The 21,297-nt window shown below is 45.1% G+C and overlaps 1 protein-coding gene across 1 annotated transcript in view; it reads left to right on the forward strand.

Annotated features, from left to right (window-relative positions):
- Positions 1-21,297, forward strand: part of LOC141048252 (RNA exonuclease 1 homolog) — a 324,762-nt gene that overhangs the window by 84,719 nt on the left and 218,746 nt on the right. The window contains exon 4 of the mRNA XM_073543671.1: positions 17,541-17,739. Within this exon, the coding sequence (XP_073399772.1) occupies positions 17,541-17,739 (199 nt within the window). The remainder of the gene's footprint in view (positions 1-17,540; positions 17,740-21,297) is intronic.

Raw genomic sequence — 21,297 nt, forward strand, 5'->3', positions numbered from 1 at the left:
CTAACCCCAACACACCCCTAACCCTAATCTCCGTCCTAGTCCTAACACGAAAATGGAAATACATTTTTTTTTTTATTTTATTATTTTATCCTAGGGGGGTGATAAAGGGGGGTTTGATTTACTATTTATGGCTGTTTTTTGTTTGGCAGCTGTCCTACGCTAAAAGACGCTTTTTATTGTAAAAATATTTTGTACTTCACCACATTTTGATAGCTATAATTTTTCCATATTTTGACCCACCGAGTCATGTGAGGTCTTATTTTTTTGCGGGACGAGTTGACGTTTTTATTGGTACCATTTTCGGGCACGTGACATTTTTTGATCGCTTTTTATTCCGATTTTTGGGACGCAGACTGAACAAAAACCAGCATTTCATGAATTTCTTTTCGGGGGTGCGTTTACACCGTTCCGTGTGTGGTAAAATTGATAAAGCGGTGTTGTTCTTCGGGTCAATGCGATTACAGCAATACCTCGTTTATGTCGTTTTTATGTTTTGGCGCTTTTATGCAATGAAAAACATTTTATATAAATTATTTTTGCATCACTTTATTCTGCGAGCTATAACTTTTTTTCTTTTCGCTAATGTGTGGCGGCTCATTTTTTGTGGGACAAGATGACGTTTTCAGCAGTAGCATGGTTATTTATATCTGTCTTTTTGATCGCGCGTTATTGCACTTTTTGTTCGGCAGTATGATGATAATGCATTGTTTTTGCTTTTTTTTATTTAGGGAATATTTTTTTTTTAAATGTATTTAGGGATTTTTTTATAAATTATTTTTACACCTTTTTTTTAACTTTACAGTGATGTCCCCTCCTGGGACAATAAAATGTCAGATCGCTGATCTGACAGTTTGGACAGCACTCTGTCAGATCAGCGATCTGACAGGCGCTGCACAGGCTTCCTCACTGCCTGCTCTCTGCAGGCACTGAGGAAGCAGCCTCCCTGCAGGCCCCCATGGCCATCTTGGAGCCAGGGGCCTGCAGGGAAGGAGGCCCCCAGAGCAGCGAGGCACATCGCTCTGCAACGGGGGTCTCAGGGAAGCACAGAGGGAGCCCCCTCCCTGCCGATGCTTCCCTAATCCTCCGGTACACTGCGATCATGTTTGATCGCAGTGTGCCAGGGGTTAACGTGCCGGGGGCGGTCCGTGACCGCTCCTGACACACAGTGCCGAGTGTCAGCTGTGATAATAAGCTGACACCAGGCTGCGATCATCGCCGATCCTCCCCCTCCTGGGAGCGCCGCTGCTCGCTTAGACGTACTATCCCGTCCCTGATCATAGAGGCCTGGGCACCGTGGACTGGATAGTACGTCTCATGTCATAAAGGGGTTAAATCAGAAAGATGTTACACGGAGGGATGGAAGAGTCCCGCTCCTCCAACCATAGCTCAGTGGATCGCAAAAGTCAATGAAATTATGTATATGGAAGACCTCACCTCATCCATACATGAATCATACCCAAAGTTTTGGGCTACTTGGCTTGGATGGATGGATTTTCGAAGCTCTAGTGAGTATTGTGATCTAATGCTGGAGGCAAACCCCTCCTCAGCTTAACTGAAAACATCAGGCTGAGTGGTGGACTTGGTTTAACCCCCACTTTTTTTTTTTTTTTTTTTTTTCTTCAACTGCTCTCCTTCCTCTGTTCTCTTTTCTTTCCCTTACTTTTTGGTCAAAATTAAATGAAAGACCCTCCGAAGTGGGTAATTGACCTCTACTACTAGGTCCCCGGATGTTAAGGACTCGTGGACGATTGTCTTGGCGGGAGGTAAGTTGTATTGCTTGTATTTGTCTACTTGTCTGGTTTCAATTATTATGTTAACCTGGATTTCGTTGTGAGTCTTTAAATAAAGAATTATAAAAAAAAAAAAGAAAGATGTGTCACAAGTTAATACATAACTTTTCCCACATGTCTACTTTTATCAGTACAAGTTTAAGAACAATTTTTTTTTTTTTTGTTAGGAAGTCATAAGGGTTAAAAGTTGACCAGTGATTTCTTCTTTTTCCAACAAAATGTACAAAATCATTTTTTTAGGGACTAGCTCGCATTTGAAGTGACTTTGAGCTGTCTATATGATAGAAAATAACCAAACGTGACACCATTCTAAAAACTGTACCCTTCAAGCTGCTCAAAACCACATTCAAGAAGTTTAACAACCCTTCTGGTGCTTCACAGAAATGTTTGAAATGTGGAAAAAATGAACATTTTAACTTTATTTTTATTTTTTTTTTGTTTAGATCCAAATTTTATTATTTTCACAAGGGTAACAGGAAAAAATGGATTCCAAAATCTGTTCAATTTCTCCTGAGCATGCCGATGCCACATATGTGGGGGAAAACCACTGTTTGGACACACGATAGAGCTCTGTAGGGAAGGTGCGCATTTTACTCTTTGCACGATTTGCTTGAACAATTAGCGGACACTATGTTGCGTTTGAAGAGCCCCTGATGTGCCTAAGCAATAGAAACTCCCCCCTACAAGTGACACCATTTTAAGAACTAGACCCCCTCAAGGAATGTATCTAGATGTGTGGTGAGCACCTTGAACTTCTAGGTGCTTCACAGAAGTTTATAACGTTGAGCCGTTAAAATAAAAATAATTTTCCTCACAAAAATTATTTAGCCCCAAATTTTGCATTTTCACAAGGGTAATAGAAGAAATTGCACCATACAACTTTTGTGATTTCTACGGAGTACGCCGATACCCCATATGTGGAGAGAGACTATTTTTTGAGGGTGCCATGTCACATTGACAGAGGCTCTGAGGTGCCAGAATAGAAACCTCCCTATGTCAACACATTTTACAAACTACACTCCCCAATGAATTCATCTAGTGGATCAAATTGGCACCACAGGTGCCTCACAGAATTTTATACCATTGAGCAGTGAAGAAAGAGGAAATTACATTTTTACCACTAAAGTGTTTTAGCCCAAGTTTATAATTTTTCTAAGTGTTAGTAGGATTTTTTTTCACAACAAACTGAGGTGCATTTTGTTTCCTGAGTGCGCCAATACCCTACATGTAATCGGGAAATATTTTTCAGGCACAGTGCAAAGCTCAGAAGGGAAGAAGCGCCACACTGTAGTGCAGATTTTACGGTTATAGTTTGCGGGTGCCATGACCCACTGGGAGAGCTCATTTTACGAACTACACCTCTCAACTAATTCGTCTAGGGGTTCAGTGATCCTATTGACACTATGGGTATGTCACAGAATCTTATACCTTTTGGCTTATGAAGAAAAAATAACTGCATTGTTACCACCAGAATTGTTAGCCCCAGATTCTACACAAGTGAGTAATAATGGCAACATAATTTGTCCCACAATTTCTACTGAATGTGGCAAGACTCGGGAGGGACAGAGTGCTATTTGTCTTCTGGAACACAGATTTTCCCAGAATAATTTGTGGGCTCCATATACACAGCCCCTAATTCCCAAACTATACTACTTTGGGAATTTATCTACAGGTGTAGTGATTATTTTGACTCCAGAAACAAGCAGCAGTGGATGTTGCTGACAATTGCAAACTGCCATCGTGACCAGTATGTTATGCCCAGCTTATGCTTCTGGAGACATGCACCCGTAAATTAGGTGGGCTCTCATCACTCCAGAAATGTCAAACATGGAAGCTATATGTGGTTTACGTATACTGGGGTTCATCTGGATTTGAGAGTGCGGAATTTACTGAATTTCTTTTGAGGTGAAGAGCCATTTTCCTTTTCCAGAACCTTTGTGCTACCAGTAACATGAAGGCCAACTATATTTCCATTGACAGATGATGGACCTGAGTAGGGTCTTTATTTTTTTTTTTTTTGTGGATTGAGTTGAAGCTTTTGTTCTGAACATTTTGCATAACATTTAGGATCACATTTATCTGGTGCTATAAGCTTAGCACTTTGGGGTTTCAATCTAAGGCCGGGATCACACTACCGTGTGTGATGCAAGAAACTCGCATGAGTCTCTCACATCAGCCGGCACTCAGACCAGAGCTGCGGCTGCATGTGTTTCTATGCAGCCGCAGCTCCGGTCCTGAGTGCCGGCAGTAGTGTCGGGTGTTTATGTGAGAGACTCATGCGAGTTTCTCGCATCACACACTCTAGTGTGATTCCGGCCTAAATCTGAGTTACATGATTCAGATGAAACCCCTGATGGATCCATTTGCTATGAGGCAGTAGAGTTACTGTGGACTCCGTCTGGCCTATGTTCAGCAGTGTTCTTCTCAAAGGTGCAGAAATCTGTCTGACGGCACTTATGCAATCCTACATAGACTGACACTGTCGGATCACAGGTCCTATGGTGCCCACAGTGCCTCCATCTGCCTCATTATAGGGAATCTTCCGCCGAGGGTTCCGTCTGGATCAAGTATTTCTGAGATTTACACTGAAGCCCCAGTGTAAGCGCTCTGCAGGATAAATGTGTTCTGAGCCTTACTATGAGCTTTTGGAGGCAGAATGAAAAATGGCAGGTGAATTGGTTTAATTTTTCCCTTGCGTCCCTCTGGACAGCACCATGGAGGAAGTCCTTCCTTGACCTATAGCGGGACAGGATCACAGAGAGGTTAAAAGGCCCCTCCCACCTCCACCCTCCAGTGGTTTTCCTGTCCCAGCAAGGTAATGTTGTATGAGAGGTTGTTCTTAGAGTGAAGATAGCCTGTGGACGTTTATGGCTTTCCATTCCCCCTGGCAGGCGGTCCGTGGCTGATTCTCTCTGGGAGAGATCCCTCAGCCGTCATTCGCTGTACCAGACGGTCTCGGGACTGGGGGCCTCAGCCCCCCCCCGGTCAAGCGGACCGTGGCTGACACCTGTTGGAGAAGTTCCTCAGCCAGCAGCCAGCCTGCATGATGGGCTCAGGGGGATCGTGCGGCACGTCCAATCCTTCCCCCTGTCAGGGGGCCCAGGGCCAACACTCCCCGGTGGGGGAGTCCCTCTGCCCCAAAGACCAGTTGAGCGGACGTGCTCCTGGGTTGATCCGCTCCTCCCGGTTGGAGGCTCCCTGCTCAGATGCCGGCTGGCAAAGCATCACTACTTCTGGAAAATATGCGGTGGAGAAGGTCGTCGCGCCTCTGGTAACGTCGGCATAAGGTCGGCGTGCGTTCCACGGCAGAATGCGGGAGTGCAGAACAAGACAGGCAACAGGCTAGTTTCTTGGATCTCGTGGGGCACAGAAGAGGAAATCACTGGCAGTAATACAACATTCCTGACCGAACGCCACTTCCCTCCATGGTAGGCTCTCAGCGTTACCAGCTCCCCCTGTCTTTCTAGCAGGTGTGGAGCCAGCACAGGTGAATGCACGTTGGAATGTTTTGTTCATGGCCTGGGCCTCTGGGCTGATACTAGCCTCATGCCTTGGTATCAAAGCTGGGCCTAGAGTCTCAGGTGCTGAGATGTGTCTTCACATTTAAGCAGCTAGGCCTTGGACCTCTAGGCTATAGTAAGGCCATATGTCCAAGCTACATCTCATAAAAGCAGCTAGGCCTTGGACCTCTAGGCTATAGTAAGGCCATATGTCCAAGCTACATCTCATAATGTGACCTCAGTTAGTTGCAGGCCATGTCTGCACAGAGCCTTATGGCTGGACATATGGTGGAATGCAGCACATGGTCTCCAGGAAGACTGCCCTCCAGCTGCAGCTCATTAATTAGCTTCTTCAGGTGGAGCCGGTCTGACAATTGAGATGTACTGTTAAGAGCGGAGGTTCATCCGGATCTCTGATTTGCTCTCTTGGAGGTAACTGTGGGCCTGGTCTCTCGTTTGGCACCTTCAAGCAGGGCCGTAGTCTGTGCATCATATTACATCATAGTGCCTTTGGGCAGCTTATTGCATCATATTGCATCATGTCACCTCTGTGCATGGTATCGCCGCTTTGCACGATACTGCCGCTGTGCATCATATTGCATCATAGGGCATCATTGTGCTTCATATTGCATCATTGTGCGTCATAGCATCTCTGTACATCATATGGCTTCATAGTACCTTTGTACATCATACTTCATCATATGGCTTCATAGTGCCTTTGTACATCATATGGCTTCATAGTTCCTTTGTGCATCAGACTGCATCATGGGGCTTCATAGTGCCTCTGTGCATCAGGGGGCTTCATAGTGCCTCTGTACATCATGGGGCTTCATAGTGCATTTGTACATCGTATTGCATCATAGCGCTTTATAGTGTCTGTGCATCATACTGCATCATATAGCTTCATAGTCCCTTGGTGCATCATATTGCATCATATTGCTTCATAGCGCCCCATAGTGTCTTGGCCCATCATATTGTGTCATAGTGCTTCGGTACAGCATAGGGCCTCTGTGAATCATATTGCGTCATAAGGCTTTGGTACCTCTGGGCCTCAAGTTGTCATTTGGGGGTTATAATACCTCTGTGCTTCATAGTACCTCGGGCGTTGTGGCTTTAGGCCTCTGGCTTAGACCTTCTGACTTGTGCCTTGTGTGGGCCGTACCTCGAATGGTCGGCCTACCACTTCACATTTTGTCTCGGGCCCCAACTCCGGTCTTCGTGTTTCGGGACCCAGATCCAGCTTCTGTTGCTTCATTCTTTGCGACTGGGCTTAGCCAGACGAACAGTTGTGCTTGAATTGGCCTAGTAACAGCATTTCTTCTATTTGGAACAGAACTCTCAAGTGAGTTACTGCCTTGAGTGCTAAAGGCAGGTCTCTCTCATAGTTGACTTTTAAAGGGAGACATACGTCTTTGGGGTTCACCCTTTAAGTGGACATATTATTCTGGGTGCAGGAAATCCCATAAAGTGGGAGAAACAATTCTTCCCGACTCCACATAGAGCAGTCGGACTAGTTTCCTTGATAGACACCCGGTAGACAGATTCTTGTCCCATAAATCCGTTATTATGTTTACTAGGGACGACATCACTGCTTTGTACCTTGCAGTGAATCAGCAGCTCGGTGTCATGTGTCAGAGGATCCCATACCCATTATTCTTACAGCAGTCAGGGCTCCTAAGGTAAAGAAGCTGTATCCAGGACTCACAGTTGAGAACCCATAGTCCCTCTGCCTTGATGTAGACCGTACCCTCTGTGATGGGAGGAAGCCTACTTCCCTCTAGTTATAGTGTGGTTCCTCCCTCCATGGCAGTCAGGGGTATAAATATCTCTAAGAAGATGGCCTTTTAGGATATAATAGATAAATAAGTTGACACATTTACAATGTCTGGGCTAATGACTTGTATAGATGCAGTTTCAAATAATCTCTTGTGTCAAGGGATTCTTACCAACACCCCTTCCCCCACACACAACACTTAAGGCCCTGTCACACTAAGCGAGATCGCTGCCGAGTCACTAGAACTGTGACGTTATAGCGATCTTACCAGCGAGATCGCGGTGTGTGACAGTGACCAGCGACCAGCCCCCCTGCCAGGTATCGCTGATCGTGCCCGAAATGTCTGGACATTTCTTTGGTCGCTCATGTCCCGCTGAGTCGCGTGTATCGTCACGTTTGACACCTAGCCTAACGACCTCGTTAGCGAATCAGAAGCAAGACAAGGCGGGGATTAGCGTTCCCGTTTCCACGCCTACCTCGGCTCCGATTGGTGGTCACTACAGCGTCCTGATTGGCGGGCTTCCTTTTAAAAGAAGCTAACAAAGTAGCGCTTCAATTCTTTGTTCCTGACCCGGGCTTACCATGCGATAGGCGATGAAACCAAAGCCCTCCCTCAAGTAGAGCGAAATATACCCCAAAGATACATACCGTCAACACTAAATTGGCGTCTGGGTAAATCAATCTGGAATCACAGCCCATGAACGCTATTTGGACAGCCGGTGAACGCTACTAGGGCAGGCGGTGAATGCAAATAGGACACCGATGACAGTTACTCGGGTGTGCTAGCCAAAAGACGTGTTCGAGAACAATGAAATGGAGCGCTAGCACGTCACCTTCTTTTAAATGCACGGCCAATCGACGCGGTAGCGTCCACCATTCAGAGCTGAAAGGGAGCGCAATCCACGCCTGTGTAAATACAGCGTCACACAGTACATCCCTCATCGAGGTGTGAATCTTCAATGGAACATGCAATGTGACGGGGTCCCAACGACCACCGACATCGTTACAAAGGTCGCTATGACACGCTAGATCGTTGCTCCGTCGTTGGGTAGATTGGACTGTCTGACATCTCAATAGCGACCACATAGCGATGCGGTAACGATCCCTGTCGTGTCATATCGCTGTCGGGATCGTTATAGCGTCGCTAGGTGTGACGGGACCTTTACTCTCCTCAATTCCAGAGTCCAGACTCCCTGTGTCTAACATCAGTAAAACAAGAGTGAGGATCCACATTTCCCTTTCAATGCTTCTAATGAGAAGCCTAATGTTGGTAGGAGCAGGAGATGTTACCTGCCAGATGGAGTATTTCCTTAGTTTCAAATAATATCCAACCCTTTCTTTGGGTTTAGACATGTAAAAGATTTAGAATACACATGATCTCCTGGATGAGTAGGGTACATACGTCTCAATGCTCCGCTATTTTCCATGTATTGTTATTGCTTTGATCTTCCAGCAGTGCAGGGTCTCTGGCCTGCAGGTTTCCTTGTAGTATGGTAAGCTGGTCTCTAGCCAAGGTTTAAGCTGAGCCCAGGAGGACCGACGAAGGAACTATCCTGTGTTATAAGCACATACAGCGAATTACTGGTCTGTACAGTCCTCATTGTATTGTGGCTGTGGTTATCACCATACCTTTTGCTGGGCAATAAGGTTTTAAACCTATTATGTGACTGTGGTGTTCATAAGTATCTATCACAATAACTGTAATTCACTGTGGTTCATTAGTGGTATTGGGGTACAACAGGTTTGTTCCACTGCAGATCTTGTTTGCCACATTCATACTGAAATTGACCATTATAGACATATAACAGACACTCACTATGGTGATCACCTTTGTAGATCCCTTTCGATATCTATATTTCTTCTCATCTTATAGATAATTTCTATATCTAGCCTGGTTCTTACCTAGGACTTTGATCCTTGGTCCTCTGTACCCACCCTGGGACCTTTGCTTTGGTATTCTCCATGGTGCTGTCCGGAGGGACGTAAGGGAAAAAGGGAATTATACCTACCGGTAATTCTGTTTCCTGTAGTACCTCAGGACAGTACCCTTAGTTCCCTCCCTTATGTTTGTCTTTAGGCTTGCATGGGATCGATCGTCCGGCAGATTGTTCATCCATCAGGTCATCGTGGCTCAAGATTGAGATGGAGCTGCTAAAGGGTCTTACATATGCGTTTGTAAGGGCGCGTTTAGACCATTTCCATCCATCCTCGGTGGTACTTTGAAAAAACACTGGAGGGTGGAGGTGGGAGGGGCCTTTTAACCTCTCTGTGATCCTGTCCCGCTATAGGTCAAGGAAGGACTTCCTCAATGGTGCTGTCCTGAGGGACTACAGCAAACAGAATTACCGGTAGGTCTAATTCCCTTTTTTATGCTGTTCCTTGTGCGGTATAAGTGATTAGGTGACTTTATTCTTTAGGTTGGTGCAGTTTCAGCAATACCAGATTTATTGGTTTTTCGTTTGGCTGCTGTCACACACTAAAAAAATGTTTTTTATTGCAAAAACTAGTCCTTGCATCACCATATTTTGAGTTATAATTTTTCCATATTCCGTCTGACTGCCATGTGAGGGCTTTTTTTTTTTTTTTTGCTTGCGGGACGAGTTGACATTTTATTGGTAGCGTTTTCCGACACCTGACCTTTTTTGGTCGCTTTCTATTCTGACTTTTGTGAGGCAGAATGAACAAACAAGCAATTCAGGATGTTTTGCTGCTTCTTACACAATGAAAAATATTTTACTAAGAAAATAATTATATTTGCATTGCTTTATTCTGAGAGCTATAACTTTATTTTGCTGCTAATGAAGCGGTATGATGACTTGTGTTTTTGCGGGACAAGATGACGTTTTCAGCGGTACCATGTTTATTTTATATTCGTCTTTTTGATCGCTTTTTTTTTCTATTTTTTTGTTTGGTAGTATGATAGAGCATTGTTTTTCTTTTAATATGGTGTTCACTAAAGAGGTATTGTTCGACTGCAGTACTGGGGGGGTTAAAGTGCCAGGAGTGGTGCGAGAATCAACTGACACCCGACGGCTATCACGCTCACGGCCGGTGTGCGCACAAAATCGCCGGGACGTATGGATAAGGTGGGAAAGGGGTTAAAGAGGTTGTCCACTATATTCTATAATTCCCCCACTGATTTAACGCTTGTAAAGTATTTTTGTAAATACCTCTTGTTGTCCTCTATGCCTGTGAGTGTCGCTATCGCTGACCGCTCAATCTGCATCACGTGCCCCCGGCTGCAGCCGCCGCTGAAATCGCGTCAACTACCAGAATGACTTGCTTCATCCCAGGCGTGTCCCAGTTGCGCACACCCATCCTGATTGACTGACTGAGCTGTGGGTGGAGTTTCACTGCACGTCACAGCCCAGTGTTCAGTGAATGCTTTCCTCTCTCCTCTGCTTTCATTAGCTGCAAGCTCGCGCTGTATACAGGGCTTTTATGTGCGGTGAAGCGCTGCCCACCACCTAGTCAGTAGGGGTGTGCGCAACGGGGTCGCACCTTGGTGAAGCAAGTCATTCTGGTACTTGACATCGGCGGCTGCAGCCGGGGTCACGTGATTCTGAGTGAGTGGTCAGTGATGGTACCGCTCACCAGCAGAGAGGACAACAAGAGGTTTTACAAAATCTGTGAAGGCATTAAAGAATGTAGTGGACAACCTCTTTAAAGTCAGTATTAATACTAAAAGAAAAATACGGTATTAAACTATTAATACAAATGCAGTGAAACTGAACACACCAACCTTGATAGTTTCTACACAGGTATCAAGTGAGTCAGTGTACTACAGGTTCTTTAACTCAGCAAGAGGGCACAGGTCCAGGCAAGTCAGGACATGGGCTCTCCTTTGCCTCTCTCGCTTTTAAAATACTTCACTTATGTCAGCATTAACCCCTTAACTTTCCCCTTAATTCACTTGATCCTTTTTTATTTTAATTGCTATATTTCACACACCTTCTGGGGTGTGCTTGTGGTACTCGCCTTTCTAGAATCTGCTCAAGTTGTCTTCATTACTGGGCAGATCTGGGAGATGTGACTGGATTGGTGGAGAGCAGCTGTTCGTCGTGTGAAAAAGCCGTTGAAGCATCCCTCCCAAGATCTAAAATAAGTATTTATTTGGAAAACATAGACCCTACAGTTTTAGACCACAGACTGAGCAGATTTGAATTCAAGATTTTTGAATTGACGCTGTTTTATATAGGAGTTTTATTGCAAATTTAATATCGTATTGAATTTTCAGAAATGTTTGAAATTTTGCGTTTGATTCTGCGTGGATAAAGTATTAACAAAGATACTCGTGTGACATATCTGTTGAAAGCCTGTACTTTTCTGAGTTGAATGGTGTTTTTCCCATTTCTCTATCTTGTATCTTACCTGAGTTATGAGTAGAACGTAAAGGCAGGCAACACAGAAATCCACACTTTCCAGGACGTCCCTCCTGACAGCACCATGTAGGTCGTCCTCCTCCTTACAGGGCCAGGAAACATAAGAGGTTAAAAGGCCCCTCCCACCTCCCCTAGTGTTTATCATGTCCCTACATGGAGGGACACGCGAGAGGAGCAGAGCAAGAAGCTTACAGGATGGGCTCATGGGAATCGTGCGGCACAGCTAATCCTTCCCCCTGTCAAGAGGCCCAGGGCCGTCACTCTCCGATGGGGAGTCCCTTGGCCTCAGAGACCAGTAGAGTGGAGCTCCTGGGTTGAGCTGATTCCCTCCGATTGTAGGGGCGCTGGCGCCAGCCAACAAGGGGCTGCATTTTCTGGGAGACGCACGGTGTGTAACCATCGCACTTCTGGTGCCGTCAAAGAAGCACCTGGTTCCCATGTCGATGTGCGTTCCAGCGTGGAACGCAGAAGTAATTTGAAAGAACCATTACCTGGGTCTCGAGAGGCATTTGGCATGCACTGGGGTAGTATGGAGAAAAGCGGGCAGAGGAGATCAGGACTGTGAGGTAAGTGTGATTAGGCTGCTAAGATGGGACTGCATTAATTAGTCCTTATCTTTATGCTAAAATAGGATAAGGGAACCCTTGCTATTTCCCTCCCTACACCCAACTCTGGCAAGGCCTTTGTAAAGTCCAAGCGATGCCCTATATGTAATGTAAAATTACCTGAGACATATGGAAGAATAATCTATGAAGGCTGCACCACCAAAATTGTTAGGGCGGAACAGTCATCTGTGCTGGCTGAGATGAGGTCCTTAATCCGTGAGGAGGTCCAGACCTCTGTCTAGCCTCATCCTGCCACAGTCTGCCAATCCAGGTCCAGGGGCTAAGATACCTCAATGGGAGATGGAGCTAAGCCCAGACGAAGAGTTCCATTTTTCCAGGATCCGATAAGGAGGAAGGGGACAAGCTCTCCTCTGAGGACACTGGTGAGCTTGTCCAAGCTGTCAGAAATGTGATGCAGGTGGAGGAAGCCCCAAAACCGCAGTCAATACAGGATGAGCTGTTTGGGGGTGTAAGCCCAGAATCAACGGTTGTTCCCGGTGAATGACCATATCCGGGCTATGATTCTGGAGGGATGGGAGGATGTGGAGAAACATCTTGTGATACTCCGAGACTTTAAAATCCTTTGCCATTTGAACCAGAGGACATTAAGATCTGAGGGGAGATTCCCAAGATAGATGTACCTGTGGCCAAAGTAGCTAGGAAAACCTCTATACTGTTTGAGGACTTCTCGAGCCTGAAGGACCATATGGACAGGAAGGAGGATAATCTGCTGAAGCGGGCTTGGGGAAACGTCTGCGGCATTGGTTAAAACAAACTAGCCACAACTTCCGTTGCCAGGTCCATGTTTTTATCGATGGGACAACTGGAGAGGAGCATTTGAGTAGAAAGACTCCTAGAGAGGACATCTTAGCCTCCCTCCTGCTGATGAAGTCGGTCACAGCATTTTTGGCTGATACGTTAGCCGAGTCAGTTAGGTACTCGGCCAGGAATAGTTCTTTGTCTGTGGCCCGTAGGGCCATCTTGATGAAGACCTGGTCAGAGGACAAAACTTCTAAGAATAAATTATACTCCATTTCCTCAGGGTTAAGGATGTTTAAGCCAGTGTCAGATAAAACGGATTCTCTGAGGAGGTCCAGTAGAGGGAACTACCTTTAAAGGAGGGAAAGGTAGAGGATCCCTCTTTGGGTCTGGCTCAAGGTCAAAGATGCAATGACTCCATCCTGGTTACGGGGTGACTCAGTTTGCGGGAAGTTGGCACCATATTACCCAGGATTAATGGGTGTTAAGAACCATTGCAGAGTTGTATGCGATACAATTTATAGCGGCTCCCCGTACTTTGTCCATGGGTTCCATTGTTGTCGCAGACATAAGAAGCTGGTGGACACAACCGTTATAGCACCAGTCCCTTGGTCGGAAGAGAGCAAAGGTCACTTCAATGTTATTTACCATCAAAAAGCCCCTGGGCAAATCCTGCACCATAATAAATCTAAAGCCCTTAAATTTCTGTATAAGATACAAAAGATTCAGAATGGAATCAATAAAATCTACGGTGCCCCTTATAGACAGGGACACATTTATGTGCACCCTAGATTTAAAGAGTGCGTATTATCAGGTGCCAATACATCCTGTGACAAAGAAATTCCTGAGATTCGCAATAAAAATTCAAAATCGACCCTGCCACTTTCAATTTCAGTGCTGTCCCTTCAGTCTAGCCTCGTCCCTTCAGGTCTTTATGAAATTGTTGGCAGATATCTGCCATTCTAAGGACATGGGAATAAATTATAATTGAATATCTGGACGATTTCCTACTGGTGGTAAGTTCAATGGAAGAGCTCCGGTCCCACAAGAAGACCATATCAACTTTGAAGTACCTGGGTTGGGTCCTCAATTGGCAGAAGTCGGACTTGGAGCCCGGAAACAGGTTTTCCTAGGCGTGCTGCAAGACTTCAGACAGAGCATCCCTCTAGCCAGGAGAAAATTAAGAAACCATGAGAAGCAGAATCCAGCTGTTCCTGAAGAGGCAGGCTTCAATCAGGTCAGCGATGAAGATTCTAGGGCTACTGACGGCTTGCATTCCCTGTGTCCGGTGATCCCAGTTCCACTCAAAGGCCTTGCTGAGGGAAATGCTATCTGTCTGGGACCGCTACCAGATATTACTTGACAGAGAAATGTCCTTATCCCCTGCAGTAAGAAAATCACTACTCTGGTGGACTGTGGCAGAAAATCTTCAGTTGGGCACCCCATGGACGACTTCTCCTTGTGTACTGATCACTATGGACGCCAGCAGGAAAGTACCTGAAGGATACTTCAGGTCTCATGGCAATCAGAGATCTGTTCCAAATCATCAAACTACAGGGAGCTCTACTCCGTGTGGGAAGCCCTAAGACAAAATCAATCGTTGGTAAGAGGGCAGCACCTCAAGATCTTATCGTACAACATAACTGTCCTTCCTGCGACTCTGTTTTTGGCTGACAAGAGGTTGCTAAAAACTGTGGTATTGAAAGATCTTGTTATACTTTCCCGGAGAAGAGATTTGATTCATCATGGCCCAGTCTTTCACCAAAACTTGGAAAGACTTCATCTATTGGCTTGGATCCTGAGCAGAACATCCTAAGGGTTCAGGGGTTATCGGACCAGGTTATTACTACAATTCAGGCTAGTAGAAAGCCAGTCACTTTGGCAATCTATAATAAGATCTGGAAAGGGTTTTGTTTGGAATGTGGCAGGTCCGATGTAGGCCTCGATATTCCAAGGATTTTAGATTTTTCTTCAGACGATTTAAGGGTCTCAGACCAAGTACCATTTAAGGTCCAGATATCAGATTTTTTTTTGATCATCCGTTGGCTTCTCACCCGTGGGTAGCTAGGTTTTTCAGGGCAATACAGAGGTTGAGGCCTACTATAAGGCGGTCGGTGCCCCCATGGGATTTGAACGTAGTCCTTAAATCCCTTTTGTAAAGACCCTTACGTGCCTGAGGAAAATATGTCCATTTCATGTCGGACCATTAATAATGTGTTTAGTGGCTATTACTACTGCAAAGAGGGTAGGAGAGATCCATGCCCTGTCCACCCGGGATCCGTATCTTCAGATATGGGACGATCGTATAGTCCTTAAATTTAGATCATTTTTACAAAAGGTGGTGTCCACTCAAAATCTAAACCAAGAGATAATCTTGCTTTCATTTTGTGAGAATCTGTCAAATCAGAGCTTTTTTTTCTCGTGTTGGACGTTAGACAGGCAGTCCATTGAGTATTTAGAGGCTACTTGTAGTTGGAGGCAGGATACTAATTTGTTTTTTATTTGGGGGCAAAAATAGAGGGGGAAAAAAGCCTCCAGAGCCACTATTGCAAGATGGCTCATTCCGGCAAATTCTCTAGCTTACAGTTCAGAGAGGATTGTTCCCCCTGAAGGACTAAGAGCCCATTCGATGAGAGCAGTCTCCACCTCCTGGGCGGAGAGGGTGTGGGCGTCAGTCTTGCAAATTTGTAGGGCTGCAACCTGGGCCAGATTAAATACATTTTGTAAGTCTTATAAATTAAATGTATTATCAGGTCAACAAACTGCCTTTGGAAGGAATGTCCAGGCAGGGTACCACCCTGAGGAGGTAGTTTGGTATTCTCCATGGGGCTGTCAGGAGGGACATCCTAGAAAATAGCTATTGAACCTACTGGTAATTGTTTCCAGGAGTACATCCTGACAGCATGGTTAGTTCCCTCCCTGTTAGTGTTTGTTTTCATGATGTCTTAATATATCGATTGTAATAAATTTAAGTTGCATCTATCCTGGTGTGGTACTTGGAGAAGCACTCGGGGCCTTTTAACGTCTCATGCATTTTGTCCATGTAAGGAGGAGGCGGACTACCTCCACAGTGCTGTCAGGATGGACTCTTGGAAAAAGAATTACCAGTAGGTCTAATACCTATTTTTTTAACAACTTTTTTTATAGATATTTTTTTCTTCACATTTTGGAACCCTTGAAAAACAGTATTACAAAATAAAACTTTCTCAAAAGAATTAAAAATATAATGGAGGTAATCATTTTTTCACTTGACATGGAATGACCCGATTGCAGTTCTTGCTGGTAAGGGTGTCCCAACCAGTTATTAGGTTAAGGGGCAATCACTATTTCACACAGGGCCCTGTAGGTTTGGATTTCTTTTTCCTTTTAATAATAAAGACCTTCATTTAAAAACTGGATTTTGTTTCCTTGTTATCTTTTGTCTAATATTTAAATTTGTTTGGTGATCTGAAACATTTAAGTGTGACAAACATGCAAAAGAATAGGAAATCAGGAAGGGGCAAACACTTTTTCACACAGCTATATAGGATGATTGAACACCATCTGGATACACCGAAACACCCAAGCTTTCATCTGCCAGTAAGAATTAAGATAATCAAAGTCCTCACATCTTTTCCTTGACAAATCCATTTCATCAACCTGTCTTTACAATAACTTGATTTGGTCATTGATTAATTAACGTTCCTTTTATGTGTTCACCAGATGAAGGTCATTCTACCTTGTCGCTTTTTCCTCACTGAGAATTTTAGCTGTCCCCCAATACCCTGGGCATTTGACATTCTACCTTATATCAATTCTCTCTCTCTCACACAGTTGGATTTAGGCTGGCAATGTTTTCCTCCAGAGTAAAAGCCGGAACAGATGGTAGCCGAACTTCTTCCAAATTCCTGATATACTGTGCCCTGCATTGTCATTTAACCCAGATGGTATGGTTCAGAGTGACCAGTCCATGATCATTTTTTACACTTCAGACCCCTAGGGACTGCTTTTGAATGTTACATGGAGAATAATTTGTATGTATAGTTAAATGGATCTTACATAATGTTCCCCCCCCCCCCTATAAAACCTTTCTATTCACACAACTTATGATTACCATGTAGGTGTTTCTATACTTTTTGCTTGATACTGATTCAATTCAGTGCTTGCTAGTGGGAGGAGCAAACACTTGGCTACTTAAATAAAAAAAAAGCTTATACTCTCCTCTCGTTCTTGTGCCGTTCCCACAGTGTCTGCACTCATCTCTGGTGCTTCCATGCAGTTATGACATGTGAGCCCAGTGCCCAATCATCGCTGGCGTTGCTGTCTCTACCTTTGTCGAATTGAACATAAAGAGGAAGTCTGATCAGCTGCAGCCCGGATTTCCTCTTAATGTTCAAAGGCGGGGATTGATGCCAACGCTGATTGAGCTCTGTGGTCAGGTGTCATAACGACACAAGATCCCCGATACAACAAGTGCTGACACCACTGAAACGGCGCTGACACAGGTGAGTACAGGCTTTTTTTTATTGGGGCCAAACATTTAGATCAAGAAGGGGTTGTCGTAGTAGTGAGCAACCTCTTGAATGTCTGCTTCCTAGTGACAGCGCCATGAGCTATATTCCATGGTTTGTCCCTAACTTCCTCCCACAATGAACAAGACAAGAGATTTTCCATAAGGTAACCAAAAATCTATATTGTAACATAAGCCTTTTCTGCAAATCCAGTTTCTTTGCATAATTTTTGTTTTATAGGTTAAGACAAGTGGCACTATACTTGTACCTTTTAGAGGTACTACCACACAACAGACGCTTCATCCAAGGATAGTACATGTACAACAGCAAGCTTTACAGATAACATCTGCTATAAAAAATGGACAAGCACTTGTTTCCTCCTCGAAGAAAAGAATTTCCAGTCGCCTAACCCCAGCTTTTCATAATCTTAGCCAAATTGGTAAGAAACTTTAGCTCATATTTATTGTAAGGTTTCAATAAATCATCTTATGTTTTCTGCTTCTATTTCTAACCGTATTATGGTACCACCCTTCGTTGGGGACACTATAGTCCTCGTTGCGTTTTACCTTTCAAAGATGATTTGTCAGACCTCGAATAGAAATTGCTTTATTATTCAGATTAGGCTAGTTTCACATTAGCGTTTTTTTTTCATCATGCGCACGCTGATGCGTCAAAATAGCGCAGCGTTACTTGCGTTTTACATGCGTTTTTGCATGCGGTTGCGTTTTTTATGCGCATGCGTTTTTAGGTGTGACATTTCACAATAGAAAAATCCTTGAACACCAATGGGTCACCAGTGGGCGTGTGTCATTGGAATGTTTTATAGACCCTGTACTGCTGAATTCATCAGATTTTGCTGCTGTTTCCGGTGTCAAGATGGACCTGCGTCTGGATAATTTCCGCTTCAAGCTGGATCTTGACATCGCGCTGTCTCAGGCGTATGCCTTTTGTTGCCAGCAAGAAAGGGAGAGGGAGAGACAGCAGAGACGGCAGCGGCGTCGGTTTTGGAGGCATCCAATCATCGAACTCCGGGCAAGCCGTGGAGCATATCACACGCTGTACAGCGAGCTACAGGAAAACCCGGAGAAATTTGCTGACTATACACGGATGTCCCAGGAAAGCTTCCTTGACTTGCTGGGTATGGTTGAAGGAAACATCCGGAGACGGGACACTCAGCTCCGGCGTGCCATTCCTCCCGAAGAAAGGCTCCTTGTCACCTTACGGTATGTATGTTATGTTTGCATAAATTTTTTGGCTTTTTCCATTTTTTCTTTTTTTTTTTTTTTTGGTACAAAAAATTAGGTTTTTTTTTGGCTATTGAATTTTAACATTATTTTTGGGAAATTGCTTTTTTGCATAATGGTTTTTCTTCTGTCATGTACTAATCCCAAGCCTTTATAAAATGTTTTTTTGCTATGTTGTATTAAAAAAACATGCAAAATAGTTAGGCCATGTACTTTTTTATTTTCAGTGTTTTTAGTAATACCCAAGACAGAAATATAATTATTTTTTCTTTTTATGTTTGGCAGGTTCCTGGCAACTGGAGAGAGTCTTTCATCCCTGCATTTCCAGTACCGGCTGGGAATCTCTACTTTATCCGGGATTGTTGCCGACACCTGCAGGGCTCTGTGGGATGTTCTGTGTCCGGAGTTTCTGCCATTGCCCACTGCCGAAAAGTGGCTTCAAATATCGGAGAAATTCTGGGCAGTCTGCAATTTCCCGAACTGCCTAGGAGCGCTGGACGGGAAGCACATCCGCATCACAAAACCCGCAAGAAGTGGCTCCGAGTACTACAACTACAAGAAGTACTTTTCCACAGTCCTAATGGCCATTGCGGATGCAGACTGCCGGTTTGTGGCGGTGGACATAGGGGCATTCGGACGGGGCAACGATTCACAGACTTTTAAGAACTCTGATATGGGCTGGAGGTTGTACGGCAACCATTTCAATTTTCCACTGGCACGGCCTCTTCCCCAAACCCAAACTCCACCACTGCCATTTGTAGTGGTTGGGGATGAGGCATTTCAGATGTGCCCAAACCTGCTGAAGCCGTACTCCAGCCGTGACTTGGACCACCGCAAGAAAATTTTCAACTACAGGCTTACGAGGGCTCGCAGGACTGTAGAGTGCGCCTTTGGCATTCTAGTGTCCAGATGGCGAATTCTCAGCACCGCCATCAATCTCAAATTGGAAACAGTGGATGAGGTGGTGAAGGCATGCGTGGTTCTGCACAATTTTGTTATGGCAAAGGAGCGGCCGAACTTTGACATGGATGAGCCTGCTGCCAACCCTTTGCCAGATTTTACTCAGCACCCTCTTCGGTCCTCAGTCGAAGTTGCCCAAATGAGGGACCAATTTGCAGACTTCTTTTTAAAGTGAAGAAAGGGAAACCACCATAAAAAAAAATATATATATATATATATATATATATATATATATATATATATATATATATATAGAAATATAGTATCCCTTTCAGAGTTGGATGGCTGACCATCCGGTATAAAGTAAAGAAAGGGAAACCACCAAAATGTGTGTATATATATATTTTTTTTTTTTTGGTGGTTTCCCTTTCTTTACTTTATACCGGATGGTCAGCCATCCAACTCTGAAAGGGATACTATATTTCATTATATATATATATATATATATATATATATATATATATATATATATATATATATATATATATATATAATAAAAAAAAAATGAAATATAGTATCCCTTTCAGAGTTGGATGGCTGACCATCCGGTATAAACTAAAGAAAAACAAACCATAGTGTACGGCGCAGTGTGTGCAGGCGGCGAAAGACACAATAACCAAACATTATTTTGAAATAAAAATATAACATTTATTTTACTTATTTTTTAGTTGGTGGAAACTGGGGGGTGTGGAGGGATGAGGAACGGCTTTGGGTGGAGTAAGGGGTTCTAGGGGAAGGAGGAACCAAAGAAGTGGGGGAAGGGGAGCCGAGGCAAGGAAAGTTGTGAAGTGGGAGGTGAGGGAGGAGGGAGGGTAAGAGTCCTCCTCTTTGTTTTTTTATGACGGTGGCCCGTCGTCTTGCTGCTGTCCTCGCTAGAGCCTGAGGACTGGCTAGACCCCGGGGACCGCCTTGAGCCTCTGGAACGCCTGGAGGCTGTGGACTGGCTGGAGCTGGGGGACCGCCTGGCGCTTGTGGACCGCCTGCCAGGATCTTGTACCTGCTGTGGCATGCTGGTGGTGGTGGATGTCCTGGCAGGGGCCGTAAATATTGAATGCGGGTCCCCCAGCTGATGCTGCTCCGAGGTGGTGGTGGTGGTGGCGGTCCATGCAGGCGTGGTGGCTGTGGCGGTCCATACTGGGGTGGTCCTCCCGCTGGTGGTGGTGGTGGCGGCGCTACAGGCAGGGGTGGTGACGACGGGCCATCCAGTGGTGGTGGCGGCAGCAGTGGTGGGCCAGGCAGGAGCAGCGCTTGGCATGGTGTTGGCGGGTAAGTGTCCAGCTGCACTCGGACTTGGGGCGGTATATTGGTGTCCGGCGAGGCTTGGAAGTGTGGTGGCTGTGCAGTGATATGCAGCAGAAGTAGGTAATGCTGTAAAACGAGTCAGGGGTGGCACCGGTGGAAATGCCACCGCTGACTGCTGCATAATCCTACTCTGCTGCATAGCCTGCATAAAAGCATTGTTGCAGGCCTGCATGACAGTCAACTGGAGGTCAGGGGTAAGGTGTTCCACCGTGTCCCGAGCTATTTGGGTATAAAAATGATGCGCTGGTCTGGCGAGGTCGACTTCCAGGCGCTCAAGGCGACCCTCGATATACTTGTAGCGTTGGTCCAAAAGGAGGAAACCACTCTCAAGTCTATCGGAGAGTGCCTTGAGGCTACTCTGAAAGACCGAGCTCAATTCAACGAACTCGGGCATGAGAGGCCTGTCCGAGGTCCTCTGCCGCTGCTGGCGGGAAGTGCCCGCAAAACCAGTGGCAGAGACCTGGGACAGGGGAACACCTGAGCGACCAGCT

This window comes from Dendrobates tinctorius, unplaced genomic scaffold, assembly GCF_039654945.1.
Source record: "Dendrobates tinctorius isolate UK_male_01 unplaced genomic scaffold, ASM3965494v1 ptg000134l, whole genome shotgun sequence".
In the NCBI taxonomy this organism is placed as follows: domain Eukaryota; kingdom Metazoa; phylum Chordata; class Amphibia; order Anura; family Dendrobatidae; genus Dendrobates; species Dendrobates tinctorius.